General features: G+C 38.4%; 1 protein-coding gene across 3 annotated transcripts in view; it reads right to left on the reverse strand.

Annotated features, from left to right (window-relative positions):
• Positions 1–18410, reverse strand: part of PDE8A (phosphodiesterase 8A) — a 132686-nt gene that overhangs the window by 25600 nt on the left and 88676 nt on the right. The window contains exons 2-8 of one of the 3 annotated variants that reach the window (XM_075713562.1): positions 13649–13705; positions 11127–11317; positions 9894–9950; positions 7443–7500; positions 5877–5965; positions 5558–5636; positions 3797–3934 (exon numbers count right to left, since the gene is read on the reverse strand). In XM_075713562.1, the coding sequence (XP_075569677.1) occupies positions 3797–3934; positions 5558–5636; positions 5877–5965; positions 7443–7500; positions 9894–9950; positions 11127–11317; positions 13649–13705 (669 nt within the window). Of the gene's footprint in view, positions 1–3796; positions 3935–5557; positions 5637–5876; positions 5966–7442; positions 7501–9893; positions 9951–11126; positions 11318–13648; positions 13706–18410 lie in introns of those variants that run through there. The other 2 variants (XM_075713563.1, XM_075713564.1) reach the window with 2 other exon arrangements.

Here is an 18410-nt window from a genome sequence, read left to right on the forward strand (position 1 = left end):
ATACCAAGTGATTAATAAATAATTGATTCCATATTGCGTGTTCACTTAATACAAACTACCCATGCCAACTGCTGTCTTTCAGTTGAGTTCAACAGACTGTAGATCAGATCTTATGAACTTATGTGAAAATACCTTCACGAGGCACATGATACATATTTATTTATGTTAGACTAACAGATCTCACAGCCAAGCAGGCCAGAGCACAGGTACAGAGAGAACAGTTTTGCATTTATGTTGATGGAGCCAGCAAAGACTCCAGCCCACAGAGAGCTGCATGGTGACAGGCTGTGCAGAAAAGAATATAAAAGACTTTTCCGAGGATCTGTCGGAGAAAAGAACTGCACATAACAAATTGTGAAGTGAGCATAATATCTTCCCCTGTGAGCTGCATGAGGAATACAAATGAAGATAAAGCAAACATCACAAAATTCAATGCTCTCATAATTAAGAGTACGCATATCAATAGTTTCCTGACAACCAGGATGAGGCAGAGATGAGTAATCGATCTCTAAGCCAGGTAATAAACACAGAATATGCACAAAGGGGTGAAGTCATAAGGTACAGGTTGGGTAATTCCCACATTGAAAGTGCATCCTTTTCAAGACAGGTTACCCACTAATGTGTTCTTCTTAGTCAACAGATTGATTTTTCAACTTGTGAATTTCTAAAACCTGTGAAACTGTGGCAGGAAATGTGTGAGGGAAAAGGTCAGCAGAATTTTGAGAAATAGGAAGTCCAAGCCAAACTCCTGCTGGTAGGTAAAGTTCTCCCAGGGACGTTACTTAAACATATTTTAAGAACACCATATGCTCTCTCACAGAGCCTCTGTCAGCAATCCAACAGAGAAGAGCTACTTCACAAGACGTGCTGTCAGTCAAGCTCATCATTATGTCTAAATTACAGCCACACAAGTACAGTGATCAGTCACTTCTGCATGGCCTGCCATGCTGGGATTGAATGCAAAGTAAAAACTGTACACAGTAAAAAAAATGTTTTCACCCTTTATAGAGTGAATCAACGCTGAGGTTTCAAACTTCATTAAGGTGGCCATGGCATGCATCTATCCACTGAGCACTCATACATGCATAGTAAGTAATCCCCCAATTTGGCCTGCCTTTTAGATTGGGGCTTCTTGCACTAGACAGCAAAGTTCAGCAAGCTACTTGTAGAAAACAGATGAAACCAAAATAAACACAGGATGTCATGAAAACAATCTCACAGAAAGTAAGGCTGAGTTAGGAAGGAATTGCCATAGACCTTTATCATAGAGCATGATCACTCTCCCACCCCCCCTGTAAAGATAGCTATCTTGCAAATAATTCCCAAGGAGTGAGAGGAATTGCATGTCTTCTCTGATTTAGTGATAGCTATCCATCTCACTTCAGAAAAAGCGAAACTAAGATAAAGAGCTTTGTGTCAAACTTCAGAGATCAGAGGCAGCAAGAATTCTAGTCAGAATTACACATTTCATCTTAATGGATGTAATCTAAATGATGAAACAGAAGAATGAAGAAAGTACAACTTGTTTTTTAACTCCTCAAGTATGGATGGGTGAAAATGCCTTTCAATAATGCTGGCTTCTTGCAAATTACAGCCAGCTGTAGTAACAAAAAATGAACTTCCAGAAATTTTTTTTTTTTGCTAAAAGAAACAACGTCCTGACCCAAGATCCCTATGTACCATGCAATTAGCAATTTTTGTGTATAACGCCTACGAACTTTTGTTTGGATACACTGAACTTGCTCACAGTGCTATGTTTGTCAGCACAGGAGGGCAAATGCTGCAAGAGTTCATCTTCCTAAATTCCATTTAAAGGCTAGAGGTAGATTTTATATAGTTTACATTTTTCTAAAGAGCAGAAAATCTTGCTTTCTATTATTTTTGTTATATTACCATGTTTGTTCAAAACAGAAGAGCCAAACTTGTTGACAGGAGAATATCACAGTAATAGACAGTTGGCTTTTTTGGTATGCTATAACCTACAGTAGCCAATATATAGCCTATTGTAACAGGAAGCAGTCTTTTAAATTTAGGATATAAAGAGATCACAAGCGTGAAAACAACTTACAGACCATGTCAGAATGACCCAGACACAAGTTAGGCACCTCTGAAAATGCTATAACACCTTGACATAAATGATTTAAAACTAACGCACCTATAGAAGGCTGCAGTATTTCAAAGGTTGCTCCACACAATTAAAGTCTACTCGCAAATACTTCCTGTAAGAATTTAATTTGCAATTGATTTTTCTATTAATATGTAAATGTAAGGCTACATAGATTGCATACTATAAAATGTTCCAATACAAAAAACATGTAAGCAGAATACATCCACCTAAAACAGCTTAAGCTGTTCCAGACAGACCGGTTTAAATAAGTAGTATTTCATTAGCCCTCATAGTTGGAAGTCCTAGAGCCAGGAGTAAAATAAATGCAAGGAAGGAGATGGATTAGGATTAGATTTCTGTCATTCATAGAGTAAAATATATTTCTCTTATTAAAGACATTTCTATCAGCACACTAAAATATTAAAAATTTTATCACTATTTTGAGAATTGATGTTGTGGATTTAAAGCCTGACACGTCTAATGTATTTGAACTATAACGTAATAAATACTCCCTCCTAACATCAGTTTTGTATTACACACATTTACTGAAATAATTTCAGTCAGGCAACAGAGGTGTGAAGCACCATAATACAAGCTATTGTCTATTGCTGGGATCTCTTCCAAAAGGCCAATACATGTAGAAATGAGTCACACAGTCTCGTTGAAATGCACATACAATCTGCACCCAGCTAGAGTGCAGCTTTTGTTGATGAATGCTTGTGTTAGTACCTTGATTTACAGAGTATGACTCATCACAACTTTGCATCGGTGCTTTTGCATCACTCTCTAGATACACAGAGTGCCATGATTCATTTTAGCATCTCCCTGCTCTGTGTCAATAACATGCTGCTTCCCTGCAGACAGTCAGTGTGACCCAACTAGCTATCCTGACTCAGGTCTGAGCATGGGCCATGACTCATCTACAAACACACCAATTCCCAAATCTCTTTGTGTAACCTCCATGATCTTCTTCCTATAAGGTACTGTGACATGTTCAATGACATCAGAAGTGTTTACACCTCATTGTCAAAATGCAAATGAAAGCTCCTAGAGGGATCCTCACACTACAGCCACAGCACTCCCGAAGAAACATCACGGAGTTACCAAGCAAACAGTAATGTCTCTTTGTAATGACTTCCCTTGAAGCCAGATGCACTTCCTCATGCACTTTCTTGGTGCAACAAACATTTCTAATGGAAATCCATTAGACAGCTCCCATGTCATTAGAGAATAAAAGATATTGGCAACTGGCAGCTGGCACTGCCTATCACTCTCAAGCGATGTTGCAAATGTCTCTTCTGATATTTTTACATTCTGAACTTGCAAATCAGCTTCCACATTTCATGCTGAAATACTTCAATGTGGTTCTTTTCTCATTTACATCACACTGGATAACATGTGCACCCCTCCCATTTCTCTCTGGTATTCCCACACCTTTTGCTAGATACAGCATATACTATAAAGAAACACAGCAAGTCACTTATTTTCATAAAACATGTACCTCTTCCAAGCAAGAAAAGAGAAAGAAGCCCTTAAAAAATGAGCATTTTTCTCTTCCTTTCCATGTTTGAGTAAGAAAGCTTCAAATGCTACATGTCTGTGAAGCTGCAAGTTACATCACGTGTCATCCCTGGACAATAATAACTTTTACAGGTTGCAAATGATAAGTGATACAATGCCATTACTCACCTTTCCTATCTTTATGCAGGAATTAATAGTATCTAGGAAATCAGCTTTTTTTTCATTTATAGGCACTTCTGTTAACTCCTTTCCTATTAGTTCACCTATTTGATAGCCCATCACTGTTTCAAAAGCAGGATTGACGTACTGCGAAATAAAAACAACAAAAAAACCCATTCAACGGAATACTTAAAACACAACAGGATCCCTTTTTTTCTATTTGATAAACCACGGGATCTCTTTCCCAGCCTGAAATAAATCTCTGTATGTACTGCTCCTGAGAGACATGCCTACTTTTTTTTCTTTGTGAAGCAAAACAGGAATGTCCATGCAAGAAGAGTTGTGCAGAGCGTGTGCATGTGAGCAAAGAGAGGGAAATTATAGAAACAGCTGAGTATTACATATCCACAGAGTTTAGGCAGACAACATAAATGCCTGAAAAATGAGCTCTGTCAGTTCTCAAATCTATAAACCTCAAACCTACTTCAGTGTCCCTAAAAACCACAAATTAGATGGTGGGATACCGTAAGAATATTAACCTTATCTGTTGACAAATTCATCATCTTATTGTGTGTAAGGGCCAACCATCACTATTCCCCTGTCCAGGCAAAGCCCAGCCAAGCAGACTGGAAGAAGTGGAATCTAATAAGGCAACTTTCTCTCTGACCTGAATGTTGCATTTTGCTGCAATTCTGTGGCCCTTGCCCAACAAAACTGAAGACCCATAGGTAACCATAGCCCACATCTTCATGACCCTCTTGCTAGCTGAGTTACAGACACAGGTCCTGCCAGAACAGTGTCTGAAAGCCTCACAACTTACAATGTTTCCATATGAGAGAAATGAAAAGGGCACCACTGGATGCCCTCTGCTCCTAAAGATTCCCCCCTAAAGGTTCCTTCCAAAAGGTTCCCCCACTGTGTGAGAAAGCCCTGCCTGCTGGAGCTCCAGGACTCTTGCACATGCTGGTTCTCTCATATTCTGGGGCTGTCAGCAGATGGACAAAATTTGGTCTGAAAAAACATATTTAAAACAACTTCAGGATATGTTCTGCTATTTTTGCAAAAGGGATGAAGAAGGCACATCCTTCAATGAAATTGCCATTGTCAAGATTTGGGTCAAGAGGGTACAATTTATATGCATGTTATAACTCCCAGAGGCTTAGACTCAAGCTCTTTACTGATAATAAAATCATTCCTCATAGCCTTCATAGCTAGGAATGGAACCAACTCCCTTATAAAGATGATGTTTTTCAGGACTACAAACGTAAGCAGAATTTCTTTTCCCTTTTTTAAAGACATTTTTAAGAGAGGATTACATTAAAAAACAGTTGGCCCAAGAATTCCGATGCATCAAACAGTATCAGATTTAAGAAAAAAAAAGTGTACTACCTTTATTTAAATAGAACATCAACTAGATTTGCTTTTCAAGACATCAAATTAACATACCATATGTTTGGAAAAGAATGCATACAAGCCAGTGGCTGCATTCATTTATGATATAAAAGAATCATTACAAAAAATAAAAACTAAAGAGTAAATCCTCATTCATTCAGAAACAACAATCTCCCTTAAAATTGACCTGATTTATGCAAGATATTTTAAATGGAGAAAATTCTACTCTACAGCTAAACTCACTCCAATCTTTTTAGAACCATTAAGTTAGGTTAGATCCTTGTACTGTAAGAAAGAGTAAATGTAACCATGGATGAAATAAAATACAGTCAGTCCACAGAGCAATTTTCTGTACTTATAAAAATAACTGGAACAAACCTGTATGACATGGTCTTCACTTGTGATCTCAATGGCTTCTTGACTTTTCTCTAATGCTGTAAATAATGAATTACACGCCCTGGAGACAAAAAAAAAAAAAAAAAAAGCATCTGATTATATTTAATCCATGTAATTCTTATTGTATATGACAATAAGATATTGCAACTCCATCTTGAATAAAGTTGTACTTTAATGATTAACAGATTTTCTTCAGCTAACTGACATTCTATAATTAACTACAACACAGTAAAATAAATACTCTTTTAAAGATATGGCTGAACTGGCATTTTTTTGTTGATAATTTTTTTTGTAAAATTACCTTAGTTTGAATTGTGCCTGCACCTCTCCAAATTCCAGCTGAATCAACTCATTGTAACAGGCCATTATATTGGAATTTTCTACATATCTCTGCACATAAAAGATTAGAAATATTTCATTAATACACATTTCCGTACTCGAGGGTATGAAGCTCTGTTTTCTTTTGCTTGATAAAGAACTAAAAAGGAGCAGCTATGCCAAAAATGAACATGTTGTAACACAAGCAACATGAGAAGATTATTTTTTCAGACTAGTAACTTCAGGTTACTGCATTTTCAAAAGGTGACAGATCCTCACGGCAATGAGGTTCAACCATTCTGTTTATTCTCTGTGATTGTCAGCATGATCAATATATAAAATAATCTACTTTTAATGAAGTTATATGCTTTCATGCTACTTATTTAAAATAACAGTGAAAACATTATGTCGTGGCTCAAGTCATCAAAATTTGAGATTGTTATGAGTTTCCAATTGCTAATACCCCAATTTGTATACATAGAAGAAAGCAGAACTTCCTGACAAATACACCTGCCATTGGATACAATTACTCATTTTGGGGCTTGTATAGCAATGACCTCAATATCTTTGAGATTTTTTTAAAACATCTCATGGTTTTACCAGGTGTGAGCCTGAATGTTAAATCTTTGCTCATGCTAAACTGCCACAGACACTGATAGTTTGGGAGAGAGGATTGATTATCAAAGATAAGCCATCACATCAAGGCTGCTATACAAAATTTTCAGTGCTTTGCCATTAGCCCCATCTCCAAGGCACTGATCCATAAATAATTCAGAACCTGTATCAGATTACTTATGTGCCCACTGGAATGACTCTGTACATGTAAGTACAGTTACTTTCAGGCTCCAGCATTTCCTGTATTAGGACCTTACTACAAATAAGCAAATAGGTGCAAATGGATTGTGATGGGATAGCAAAAAATCTGGTGAGCATGCAACCAAATACTCTGAATCACACTGTAAATCATGCACATTTTTGTTCCACTGTCAGCTTAATGCAACGAGGAATCCACTTAACTGACGCACTAATAAGCACCTTTCCTGCTTAATTGGAATAGTTGCCAAGGAACAGATTCAATGTAATACTTTTCAGGTGCCTCCAAACAATAGATAATAGCACTTGTCAGTGTCTGAAGCCTGTTTACAGATGTGAATTGGCATTTGATAGAAGAGATTTCCCACAGCACATTCTGTTGTTCATTGCATGCTGCTCTCTGGCTCTGCTACAGTCACTAGTCAATTTTGTCAACGTCAACTTTTCAAGTAGAGCATCATACACTTACTCTGAAATAAATGTATAAAGTAGAAAAGTCTCAGCACCACTTCTTATATTCCTGAGAATGCCCACCTACTTAGTCAGCATTATTCCAACTCTACTGGTGTATGGTAGTTCAGAATTGGGATATATATGTAAGAATGAGCACCATGAAAAAGATTTACAGGTTGGATTACAGACACAAATGGTCACTGACAGCCAAACTTCTGGATAGTTTCTTGCATGACAATTTTGAAATGTCAGAGCAACGTAGTGCAGTATAACACATACATACCCTTGTGAAGCCAGCAGAGATCAGGGGCAATATTGATGACTCTTCACGATCAGCATGCCTTTTAAAGAAGGATGATAAAAGTCAGAGATTATTTCTGTAATCAACTGAGACCCAATTTCACAAGCCATTGACATACCTGTACCCCAGATTAGCTAAAGGCTAATACGGCTAGATCCTTACAGGATCTATGAATAACACATATTTTTTTGTGGTTTTTATAAGCTTTCACCTTTAGCATGGGTAAGCCAAAATGTTCTTTTCCTTTTTGCACGTAATGAGTTGTTTACCTCACAAAAAGCTAATGCTTCAAGAAAACAAATTGATTAGCTAGACTGTTGGACTATTGCTTCTTTTTCAGTACTGGATTCTTTGTTGTTTATGCTGTCCTTAGTCAAAGATGCACTTGAAAGTCTACATGCCCGAAGTTTTAAGAAATTACTTGTTATCTGAGTGTACCAAATCTTAGGTGGGGAACTCAAGACACCTGAATGAGGATGGATTTTCTAGTGTTGCCTACCTAGTGCCTTCTAGTCAGTCACTTTGGGATGATGTACTCCTAAAGTGAGATACCTGAATCATTTCGAAAAACTTGGCTATACTAACTGTTGAAAGACACTCCAACAAATGTGAATGTATGGCTGGAATCTGGAAGAAAGGCCATTACATTAAGTTTCTATAAATGAGCAGACAGAAGCTGGTCAGTTTTAGCAGATGGCACAATACTTTTATTTATTTGTGAAATTTTGGATCTTATGGCACCTCTTTTTGTTTTCTGTGCATTTGTTTCTTATGCATGAAGAGAATGATGCCTACTAAAGTACAAGGTTTGCCCAAGACTAAGCAGAGAGAGAAGGGCAGCTGTCAGAAAAACCTCCCTATTCCCCATGCCAGCTTTCTCATAATGCTGCCTCCCAGAAGCACAAAGAAAGAGGACAGGCGTTCTGCAGGGGCGGAGGGGGAAACAAAACAAAAAAACCACCAACGAACTGAACTGCAGGAAAATGAAGAAGACCCTCCATATGCTATTGGCTAAATGTCAGGCTTTTTCACAAATATGCTTCTTGCAGCAAGAAAGGAAATGTGTGAAAGTTCTCTGTCTGTGAAATTCGAAAGAGCGACTTGAGAATGCACATGGGAACCTGAGACAGTCAACTCAGTTCCAGTGGAAGGCAAACCCACTTCTGAAGTTTTCACTAGACAGGGATACTAGACACATCTGAAAAATTTGAGAACTCAAGCTTCTGAGATATTGTCACTGCAGGGGGCTATTATCTTGTCCCAACACACAATGCGAACATTTTGAAGAGACAAAAATGAATTGCAGGGAAAAAACCCTTTTGAGCAACATCCCAATTGTGAGTCAGGAAGCCCCGGTTCCAAGCTCTCCTCACTTTTGAAAGGAACTGCTGGCCCACTGAACCACAGGTGTCTTTCTCTCTGATGTACATGAAGCAGCTCTTGAGTTAACTGTTTGCTCTTTCGCTCCTTTTTTTTCTCTTTTCTTTTGTGTCAGTCCGATGAGAGACAATTCTGACTGTAGAAGCAATGGTTACCATAGTCAGAAGACTTCCTGACATGAAATCATTGAAGATGATATTCACAATGGAATCCCCTGAAATGTTACATTAGGATCTTTTGTTTGTTTTGTTTTTGTTTTGAGATGGTGGTGGAAAATAGGACTTTTAATGGGAAATTTCCACATCTCAGAATTGGTTTTCAGAATAAATGTTTTCTGAGAAACGGACATTCCCAAAATTGCACTTTGAGGAAATTATCTTCCATTTATTTAATTTCAGATTAAATATATTGCATTTTTGTTACTTTTATATTATTTTATGATATATAAGTAGTGTTTTCAGAGGGAAGAGGAGGAAAAAAGCATATGTAGTGCTTCACTGAGTTGTCATAATGTAGTCTATTTTACTTTTAAAACTTCTATGGTCAGATGATACTTTGTACTGATCAAATTGTTTTGTATCTTTTTTTGTAACTCAATAGATCTCCTGTTTATGCCGGATTAATCAGACCGAAAGACAGATCAAGAAAGGTTCAAACTGTTATTTTTATTCATACCAAAATACAGATCTATGAGGCAGTTCCACAGTTCTGTACATGATGTTGCAGAGCTTATTTGAAACATTCTCCTAAAGCCTGCAGTGATCAGGAGAGGGGGAAAAAACAAAACAAAACAAAACAAAACAAAACAAAACAAAACAAAACAAAAAAACCCAAAACAAAACCCAAAGTGAGGCCTCTTTAGTAAGAACTAGAAGTCAAAAATCCTGTCCCAGTCCTGTGGTCAAGGACAGTGAAAACTCTATATGGTATAACACACTATCACCAGCACAGTAAGAAGTTCTAAATCAAGATTTTTAATGTAGTATTTACTTTTACAGTGATAAGATTTACATTTTGTTGATCACATGTGAAAGTAAAGATATGATTATTTACCTTCGTACTACACCAATAATTACTGTATTTTCTGAGGGTTTCGTTGTTCTGATAGACCTTTAAATAAAAAGCAAAAAACTTAACATTTTTTTAAGTTCACATTTCAGAAAACATGACTTTACAGGATCTTCACACAGTACTTTTCTTAAAATGTCTCTTTTAAATGGTTTAACAACAAAACAAAAATCAAATCCTGAGCCTGCTGGACCACTAAGAAAGGATTAGCAATATCTTGAGACTCCATGAAAAAAACAAGACACAGAGAATGTAGATTAATCCAAACCTCAAATACTCTCAGTGAAGGAGTAGCAAAAATTCTCCCCTCTGAAATGGCACATAATGGACTTGTTTGAAGGACTTAGCCTCACTCATTTAAGGAGCATTTTACTTTATTCTGGGACAGAATGGTAAAAATGTAACAAGTGGAACAGTGCGGATACCTAGTCTTTGCCTGACAAAGATCTTAACTAGTTACTTTAGTTTAGCAAGAAGAAGAGCCTTTGTCCCAGTGCCCTGAACCCACCACACTCACCCAGGGTACATAATCTGACCCCGCCACCCCCACCCCACAGACTATTACTTAGTCTAGACACATTCCCAAGGGGTATTTCACTGGAAAGTCACTGAAGCAAGGCACCACTGCCTGTCAAGTCTCTGTGGAGAGACTCAGAAAGGCAAATCCTTTTCCCCTTTTTTCATACTTTACAGCAGTTTGTGAAGTATTTTTGGAATCAGTTTGCAACTTTGCTCTTCATAACGGATTTTCAAATGTAGGTATGGAAACGTGCACACAAAACATTGCCTATCTGCATCTGGAGTTACTCAACAGAAAATGATACTTCAAAAAATTCAGAACACTAATGAAGTGAATGTATTCATTAAATTGCTTGGTGGCATATGTGATCTTTTCAGTTAATTTAATGTGCAAACAAGGAACCAGGTATTTGGAAAAAAAAAAAAAAAAACAAAACAGTTCACTATGGCAAGGAATCTGTACACCGTGGCTCCAAGCCAGATCAAGCTTCAGATATCCTAGCACACAACCAAAAATGCTGCAGCTATCAGATACAAATAAAGCTCTGAGGTAACATTATTTGATGCTGCCAGTGGACATCTGTCCAAAAAAATATCAACGTTCGACAGATTTTATAAATGGGTCATATAAAAGCCAAAAAACTTTGATGATGTGTTAACTATATAGTTAAGCATTAATTACACTGAAATGGTGCTTACCTGCATAATGCTTCTGCATCAAAGTATCTGGAATGTCTATGGTCAATAATGATAATGTCATGGTGTTTATCAAGAAAACATTCTAGTGCCGACTCAGGTGTCCTGGCAATATTACATCGAAATCCAGCTTTCTCACATGCCCAACAGAACCCATTACTCTGGTTATCTTCTTTGGCAAACACTAAAAGTACCTGGGTTAAAGACAGACAGTGAATCATTACAAACAAGTCTTACATATACAGTAGATTCTGTGACTTTTGCCTGTTCTTAACATATTCTTAAAAGCCACTTCGAAGGCTTAATCCGTTGTTTTTAACAAAATTGCTTTCTACAGACTATTGCTTTTTATAATTGTCTGTATACAGAGGTGTTTCAAGTGGATAAAGTATGTCTGCCAGAGCCATTTACATCCACATGGGATGAACAAGTTTGGGAAGTGTCTCTCTCATCGTTAGCTACAAAGAGAGCACAGCCAATCAGTTGAGACTAGATGCCTACGTTTCAGACAGTGTACATGAAATAACAGCAAGTCTAATTTACTTCACTGAAATTGTCTCACATACAACCCTTTTCTTGGGTTTTATTTTTCTTGCCAGGATCATATTCCAGAAAAAAAAAATGCCATGGTTCACCTCATGTGAATTAATATTTAACGGTGTTTCAATGGCATGATGAAAAATGTGCTTTCCTTTTCATCTCATTCTAGTTCCCCAAAGGACTGGATGCAGCCCACTCTGCGGGGTTTCTGGGAACTGTAGACAGGCTGGTCAAGATGAACTCATGCAAGACTGAAATCATAAGCAGTACATCTCCATGTAACTCCTATGCAAAGCTTGCCATGGGATTTATATCACAGAAGGAGATTACCGTGGTTGAAATCCAGAACTGGAAGTCAGATCTATGAGACAGTATTTGCCCTGTCCTAACTTGCTGTGTAATTGCCAATAACATTAATCTCTCTGAGCCTTTTTAAAATCAATACAATGCCTACATACTCAAAGTATGATAAGGCCCAATTCCTTCTAAAAAGTATTTCGAATTCTAGGATTGAATACAGTACAGAAGATAAACATACAGTCTGCTAAGGAAGACTCTCACTGATGTGGTTGTGCTTTGCATGAAGATAATATTTTGTAGAAGAAAACTTCTTTTGCCTGAAAGAATACATAGAACGGCAGACTACAGATCTATGTTAGTCTTGATTTTGTGGATGACTCGGTATATGCAGCCTTTTAGGAAAGATGGATAACTAAACTGGCATTTGGTCTATTGTCCCAAGACACCAACCTTTCAGTAATTTAATCAAACCACACTTAGATATATGCTTTGGTCAGACAATAATGTGGAGCATGTGTAACTCGCACCCAGCCCACTGCCGTTTATCTCCTGGGTGACTGCAGGAATTCCAGTGCTGGTTACACTTTGGACCAGGTTGGTGGAATGTCTACCAGTAAATCATAGCATTTCCATGTAGTGCATATTTTTGTAAGAATGAAGGACTTTGTACTCATTTAGTTCAGATTCCTTTTATAGCAACCTGCAAAACTGTTTGCAAAAACATGTCATAGTTTGGGCTATATTTAGCGAAGTTAATTTGTAACACTCTTTAAGAGGGGAAGAATGGTTTTCAGCAATAGCACAGAAAGTCAGCAAATCTGAGTTGTATGATTGACTCTGGCACAAATGGGATGTTGTCTAACTTCTCCTTCCCTCATACCTGCCACCTATATTACCAGAATAAATTGGTAGAATTTTAGAGTGGCCTATGACTTCACAAAAGTGATACAATCATTAATAACAACAAAGGAGACAGAAATATTTGAGGAATGTTTCTGATTTATACTTGGGGAACAGCTGGATGAGGCTGTCCGAAGATCTGAAGTTCAGTGATATTACTGTCTGTTCTGACAATAGCTCAGGAAGATGTTGAACTGCAGTTCTTGAAGACAGACATTTTCAAATTATCAGGTCCAGATTACTTTCACTCAAGAGTTCTGTAATTACTGACTGAGGAACACCTTGGATTATTAATGGTTCAGTATGCCTTGGGATACAGGAGAATTTTCAGAGGAAGTCCAAAGGAGTCATGTATCTGCAAACCTCATACCCATCCCAGACAAAATAAGGGGACAACTGACATATGAACTTTATTAATAAAGAGATTTATTTATATTTATATTTATTAATAAAGAGTATCATTTTGATGAGATTTTGATTAAGAATTGACCATCAGTAAAATACAAAACAAGGCACACACTAAATTGATTACAAGCTAACTGATAGCAGAAAGAACTACAGATACCTCTATTTTTATGAACTGAGAGATGTTTGGAGAAAAGAGGTAGGATTTTTAGGATATCACATAGAATGTTGTGATAAAAATCTGTTAGGTGCACATTATCACTTGACAAAAATGGTCTGTGAGGATAACATAAGATACCCAAAAAATTCCAGTCATAAATTTTAAGCTAACATCTGTGATATTTTAGAAATTAAGACTTCAGTTTGAACTGCTGTATTACCTGAAGTTGATCTTGATGAAGTCTCATAGGGCCAAACTGCACATCTGTTACTGGTGCCTAGAAGAAATAAGAAGGGATCTTATTAATACATTTACACCTAGGGAAGAAGAAAAATTAAGCTCTGTTAGAGAAGACATTTCTTATTTACCACTGTCTCACAGATATATTACTATCATTATGAGTCTGCTTCTTCATGAGGGTCTTATTCTGCTTTTGTAAATTTCTATGCTAAGCTGCGTTAACAGAAATCAGAAAGCTATTCTTCAAGTCATTTTTTTATTGTTATTTTAAACATAAAGTAATGGATTAGTCATGAAAGTTTGGTAGACAGATTATTATTTTTCTGTATTCTCTGTATCACTCCAGCTGTTCTGCAAAACATGGAAGTGTTTAAAAATTGTGTTTAAGTCCAAAAAAGCATTAAATCTCCAGGAGAAAGGCAAAAATACGTAACTCTGCTCTTAGAATTTCACATGTAACAGGTGCCCAAGGGTGCTACAAAAACACACTAATTTAATTTCTCCAGGGGTGTTTTGCTGCATTCCCTCCTTCCTGCCCAGCCCCTCCAGGGAAGGTTTCAGAACTCAGATATTTGCACTCGATGATGCATGTATTCAGCATGCAACTTTGCTTTGAACAATCCTGCAAAAACGCTGTCATATGTCATGTTTTCTGCATGCCAGAGATTCCCACATTAGATTCTGTTCAAGTAACACAGGCAAACCATTTAGCTTAGGATGCAAGAACTGAGCTGGGATCCTTTCTTCTCACATGTCATTTCAAGCAATGGAGGTCAATGACCAGAAGTGCTGTTTATCACAACTGGTTCTCTTTGATACGATTAATCATTAATTGAGCTTGAACATGAATGACTCTTCAATTGGTATGGGATGGACTTTCTAAAGTAGTTAAACACATAAGTACAGAGGGAGACTCTAACGGGCTTACACAGGTTAGGTTCTTTGGCAATTCCCATGAGGCAAGTATCTGCACTTCCATGTGCTTAAATATTTTTCACCTCTTGTCTCAGAAATGAAAACTAAAAAGCAGGAATAACAATACTCCCAATTAAAAACAGGAAACAGAGTCCAACCAATGGTCCTTGGAGTTACATAGACTCTTCAAAGGTAATTAGAGTAAAAAGTAAAAAAAAAATTAGCAATGCAATAAATGGAAGACATCTCTGGATTCCTATGTACAAAGAAAAGATCTGTTGAGCACAAAGGTGGCATTTTTACATTGTTGTTTTTCAAAGTAAAACCACACTTGAAGATCAGATTTATTGCTTTGCAGCCTAGAATTTTTCCAATAAGTAATTTTAAAGAATCATCAGCATGTCCCACCGAAAAATCTTTTAGAATTACATGCTCCATTCTTTCTATGACTGTACTGCTCCATTGCTCAGCCCTCAGAGTTTTCATGTGTGATTTTATTTATTTATCAACTTGGAAATCATCACTGCAACATTAAAGAAGCAAGAAACATGAGTCAAGGAAAAATGGCAACATAATGCCTGCAGAAACAAGCCAGAAACCAGTGTTTGCCTGTGTTATTTAAGAGGGCCTCTAAGAGCTGATGTTGAAATGGCATGGAGGGGTTTCAGATTTACTCTCAGTCATTCTGGATCAGACTGGCTTAGTTTAAATACTCTCCAGTCAAATTTTTCTAATTGCGAGACCAAAAATCTCTCTTCAGCTGGGAAAATCAAGCTGCTTTATTCTCCCTTGTGGCCCGTCATCCAATTATTCAAAATCTGCACTATAAAATAGCAAATACTTTTGCTGATAATGCACGTAGCAGGAGGGAATCCAGCTCTTTGCACCAGTGTTTCCGGTTTTGCAGCACTGACAGTAGTAGCTACTTGTCCTGAACCAGTAGGATCAGCAGAAATGCCTGAAGGACACAGACGGAGCACATCTATTGAGTAAGAGATGCCTTTTTACAGTCGCTCCTCTGACCATAACCACACTTCAAATTAGATTTTGAAACATTTATTTTGTACACTCCAGCTGCCAGCATAAAGCAGCAAGTGTTTTCAGTTTCACCAAGAGATGGGCTTGAGCGGTGAGGTTCAGATCCAGAACTGAGCTTCACTGGCGTGTGGGTGTATGTAAAACCCCATCTATCAGGCCAGTGTACCCTTGGACTATCAGTCCCAGTTCAAGTGGAATTTTAACAAATGAGATAAACCCAGTATTGCCAGTTATTGCTTTTCAGATGCTTCTTTCTTTTAAAAAGGTTGTGAATGAATAGTCCTCAAAGTATTTAAACGACTGAGCCTGAAAAACACTTTTCTGCCAGAAATCTGCTGCCATTTCTACACTGAAAATACCTGTCTACGCACCATTTAAGCTTAACTTACAAGCACTGCCCAAATGAGATAAACTGTCTTGTTACACATTAACTTGCTGTCCTGACTAGAAGAAAAACCCCGGTCTGCATCTCAGCTGGAAAATTTTGGCGCACTCCAGTTACTTCTTAATCCTGTTGAAATCTGTTCAAATAACTTGATTAATCATTTCAACTTTTTGTGTGCTGCTGCTAGCACTGAGAAGTAACATGCTGATTAAGTACTGTGTCAAAAATTAAGGCTTCAGCAAGGATTAGCAGAAACTCTCAACTATGGGTGAACTAAATGAGCTTTAAAAACACCTCTAATGCCGCAAGCTTATAACAAAACCAAACCCAGCCAAAGCTCACATGGACAGTAACTGCACAAATACAACTTCTGCTACTTCTTCCTTTAAGTTTTTCTTCCTACTTGAAAAACAAAGACCCAAGTACATTTTCAGATTGACAGGCACGACTTATGCATATGACAGCCTTCCAGGCAGGCACAAACCTGTAAGAAAGTGTATGAGAAGACAGAGAGGTAGAACTAGTTGTAGGTTCCTGGAACTGATCGTGATAGAGTCGGGTGCCTTGCCAAAGAGCTGCTGATACAGACTTCATGAGTAAGTACAGCTTATGTGACTGTGGCAAGACCTGAGTCCAGGACACTTTGAGCACCCTGACTATCAATGCAAGTCTTATGAGAATCCTTCCTTGGCCAAGAAACCTTAGAGGCCGGCCTATAACTTGGAGCCAGAGACCAAATCAAACAGATAGTAGGAAGGGGGTCCTGCTGCAGATTTCTGACAGCATAGCCTGCTCTCATTGCAGCCCCGTACTTAAACCATCCCAAGAGTGCAGGCTTGTGCCAGGGCTCATGGTCTCAAAGACATCTAAATGCTAGAATAGTTTGCAACAGTAACTAATTCTCGTGCTTTTAAATGCAAACCTTTTTAGCTCATCTGTCCTAGTGCAACTTCACAATAGCTGCAGCTCAGTTCTTCTAGGTCTGGGGAGTGAGAGATGCCTGTAATAGCAGGCTGCAGGTCAGCAACTACTAGTTAGCTTTAATTGCAGACAGCAGCTCAGTTACTGCAGCAGCAAGTGTTTACACCCTCTGCTTAGAGACACAGCAGATAATCAACTCCAGGCTACTTTAAATGCTTACACACAGCGATTGCAGCCATTTTACATTCTCTGACCCGCTGAACTACTGCTGGTAGCACTTACTTTCCCCAAAATTTTCCTTCCTTATTTGAACACTGTATTTTCTGTCCTGTTGAACCAGGCCTGGCCCTGGCACAAAGTGAGATCTGTTCCAAGGCAACGGCATTAGCCACATATATGATAGCTGTCAATGGGGAGGGTCTTCTACCGACTACTGTGTACAGCTTAACGCTCCCTAGAAATGATCTGCATGTTGTAGCAGCTAAGTTGCAATCACTGAAATTGCTGACAGAAATACTTCATGTTTGCAATGTCCAGAGAAGAGTGAGTGCTTGGTAAATAAAAACAACGGAAATAAGCTTTAAAAAGACAGGCCCAAACAACTGTGACTGATCTGATTAAAGTACAACAAACTCAATGTTGACCTGATATAACCTGGTAAGGTACTTCTTGCTATGAGTCATTCTTCACATTTTACTAGAACAGAATCTACAGGAATGGTCTGTTCATGGTTGCTGGGTTGTTTTTTTTTTTTTTTTTTTCTTCCTACAGCTAGAAAAACTTTAAATGAACTTGCTCAATGAATAAAAGGAATAAAGGGTGGAAATAAAGCCAGCTTGACCCACATGCTCCCTATGGTGATAAACTGCCTGGCTGGCATGTGGGACACATCAAAACAGCCCACAGGTCTCCTATTTGCTAGAGGTCTCATATCTTGGCTTTCTCCAGAGTGCCTCTCTTACCATTACCAATTGGAGAGGAGCAAAAACCTCCTAAAAGGGCAGAGTCAGCCCAAAAAAAATCCTCTGGCTATTAACTCCCATGCAATGGTCCTGCTATGGAAGGGCAAACACATTCCTTCTGGAGGCTGATTTTCTTAAGTCACTTCTTTTATGAAGCTTTTGTGGGATGTTTTAAAGCAGAGCCCTGCGCAGCCCAAGGTAACCCTCGTCGGAGCTGTGACCGCGGGCTGCTGCAGTACTACCCACTCACGAGAAGGGCTGGCCAAGGAGCTGCTGCCGTCCTGGGGAGCTGGAGCGCTTGCCTGAAATCCTCCTCCACAATCCACAACTGCTCCATCACTTCCTTTCTGCCACAGATGGGGCTGTGCGGATGACAGGAATGACTCTTCGTCTGGGCACGTAATCGCCATGCGCAGCCCTGGCCTCCTGTTAGTATCCCTCCCTAAAGGGCAGCTGGAAGCATTTCTGCTCCTGCTGCTCTTCTTGCCTTTTCCAGGTTAGAGTTGGCGGGAGGAGATGTG

This window comes from Pelecanus crispus, chromosome 7 (genome assembly GCF_030463565.1).
Source record: "Pelecanus crispus isolate bPelCri1 chromosome 7, bPelCri1.pri, whole genome shotgun sequence".
Lineage (NCBI taxonomy): Eukaryota > Metazoa > Chordata > Aves > Pelecaniformes > Pelecanidae > Pelecanus > Pelecanus crispus.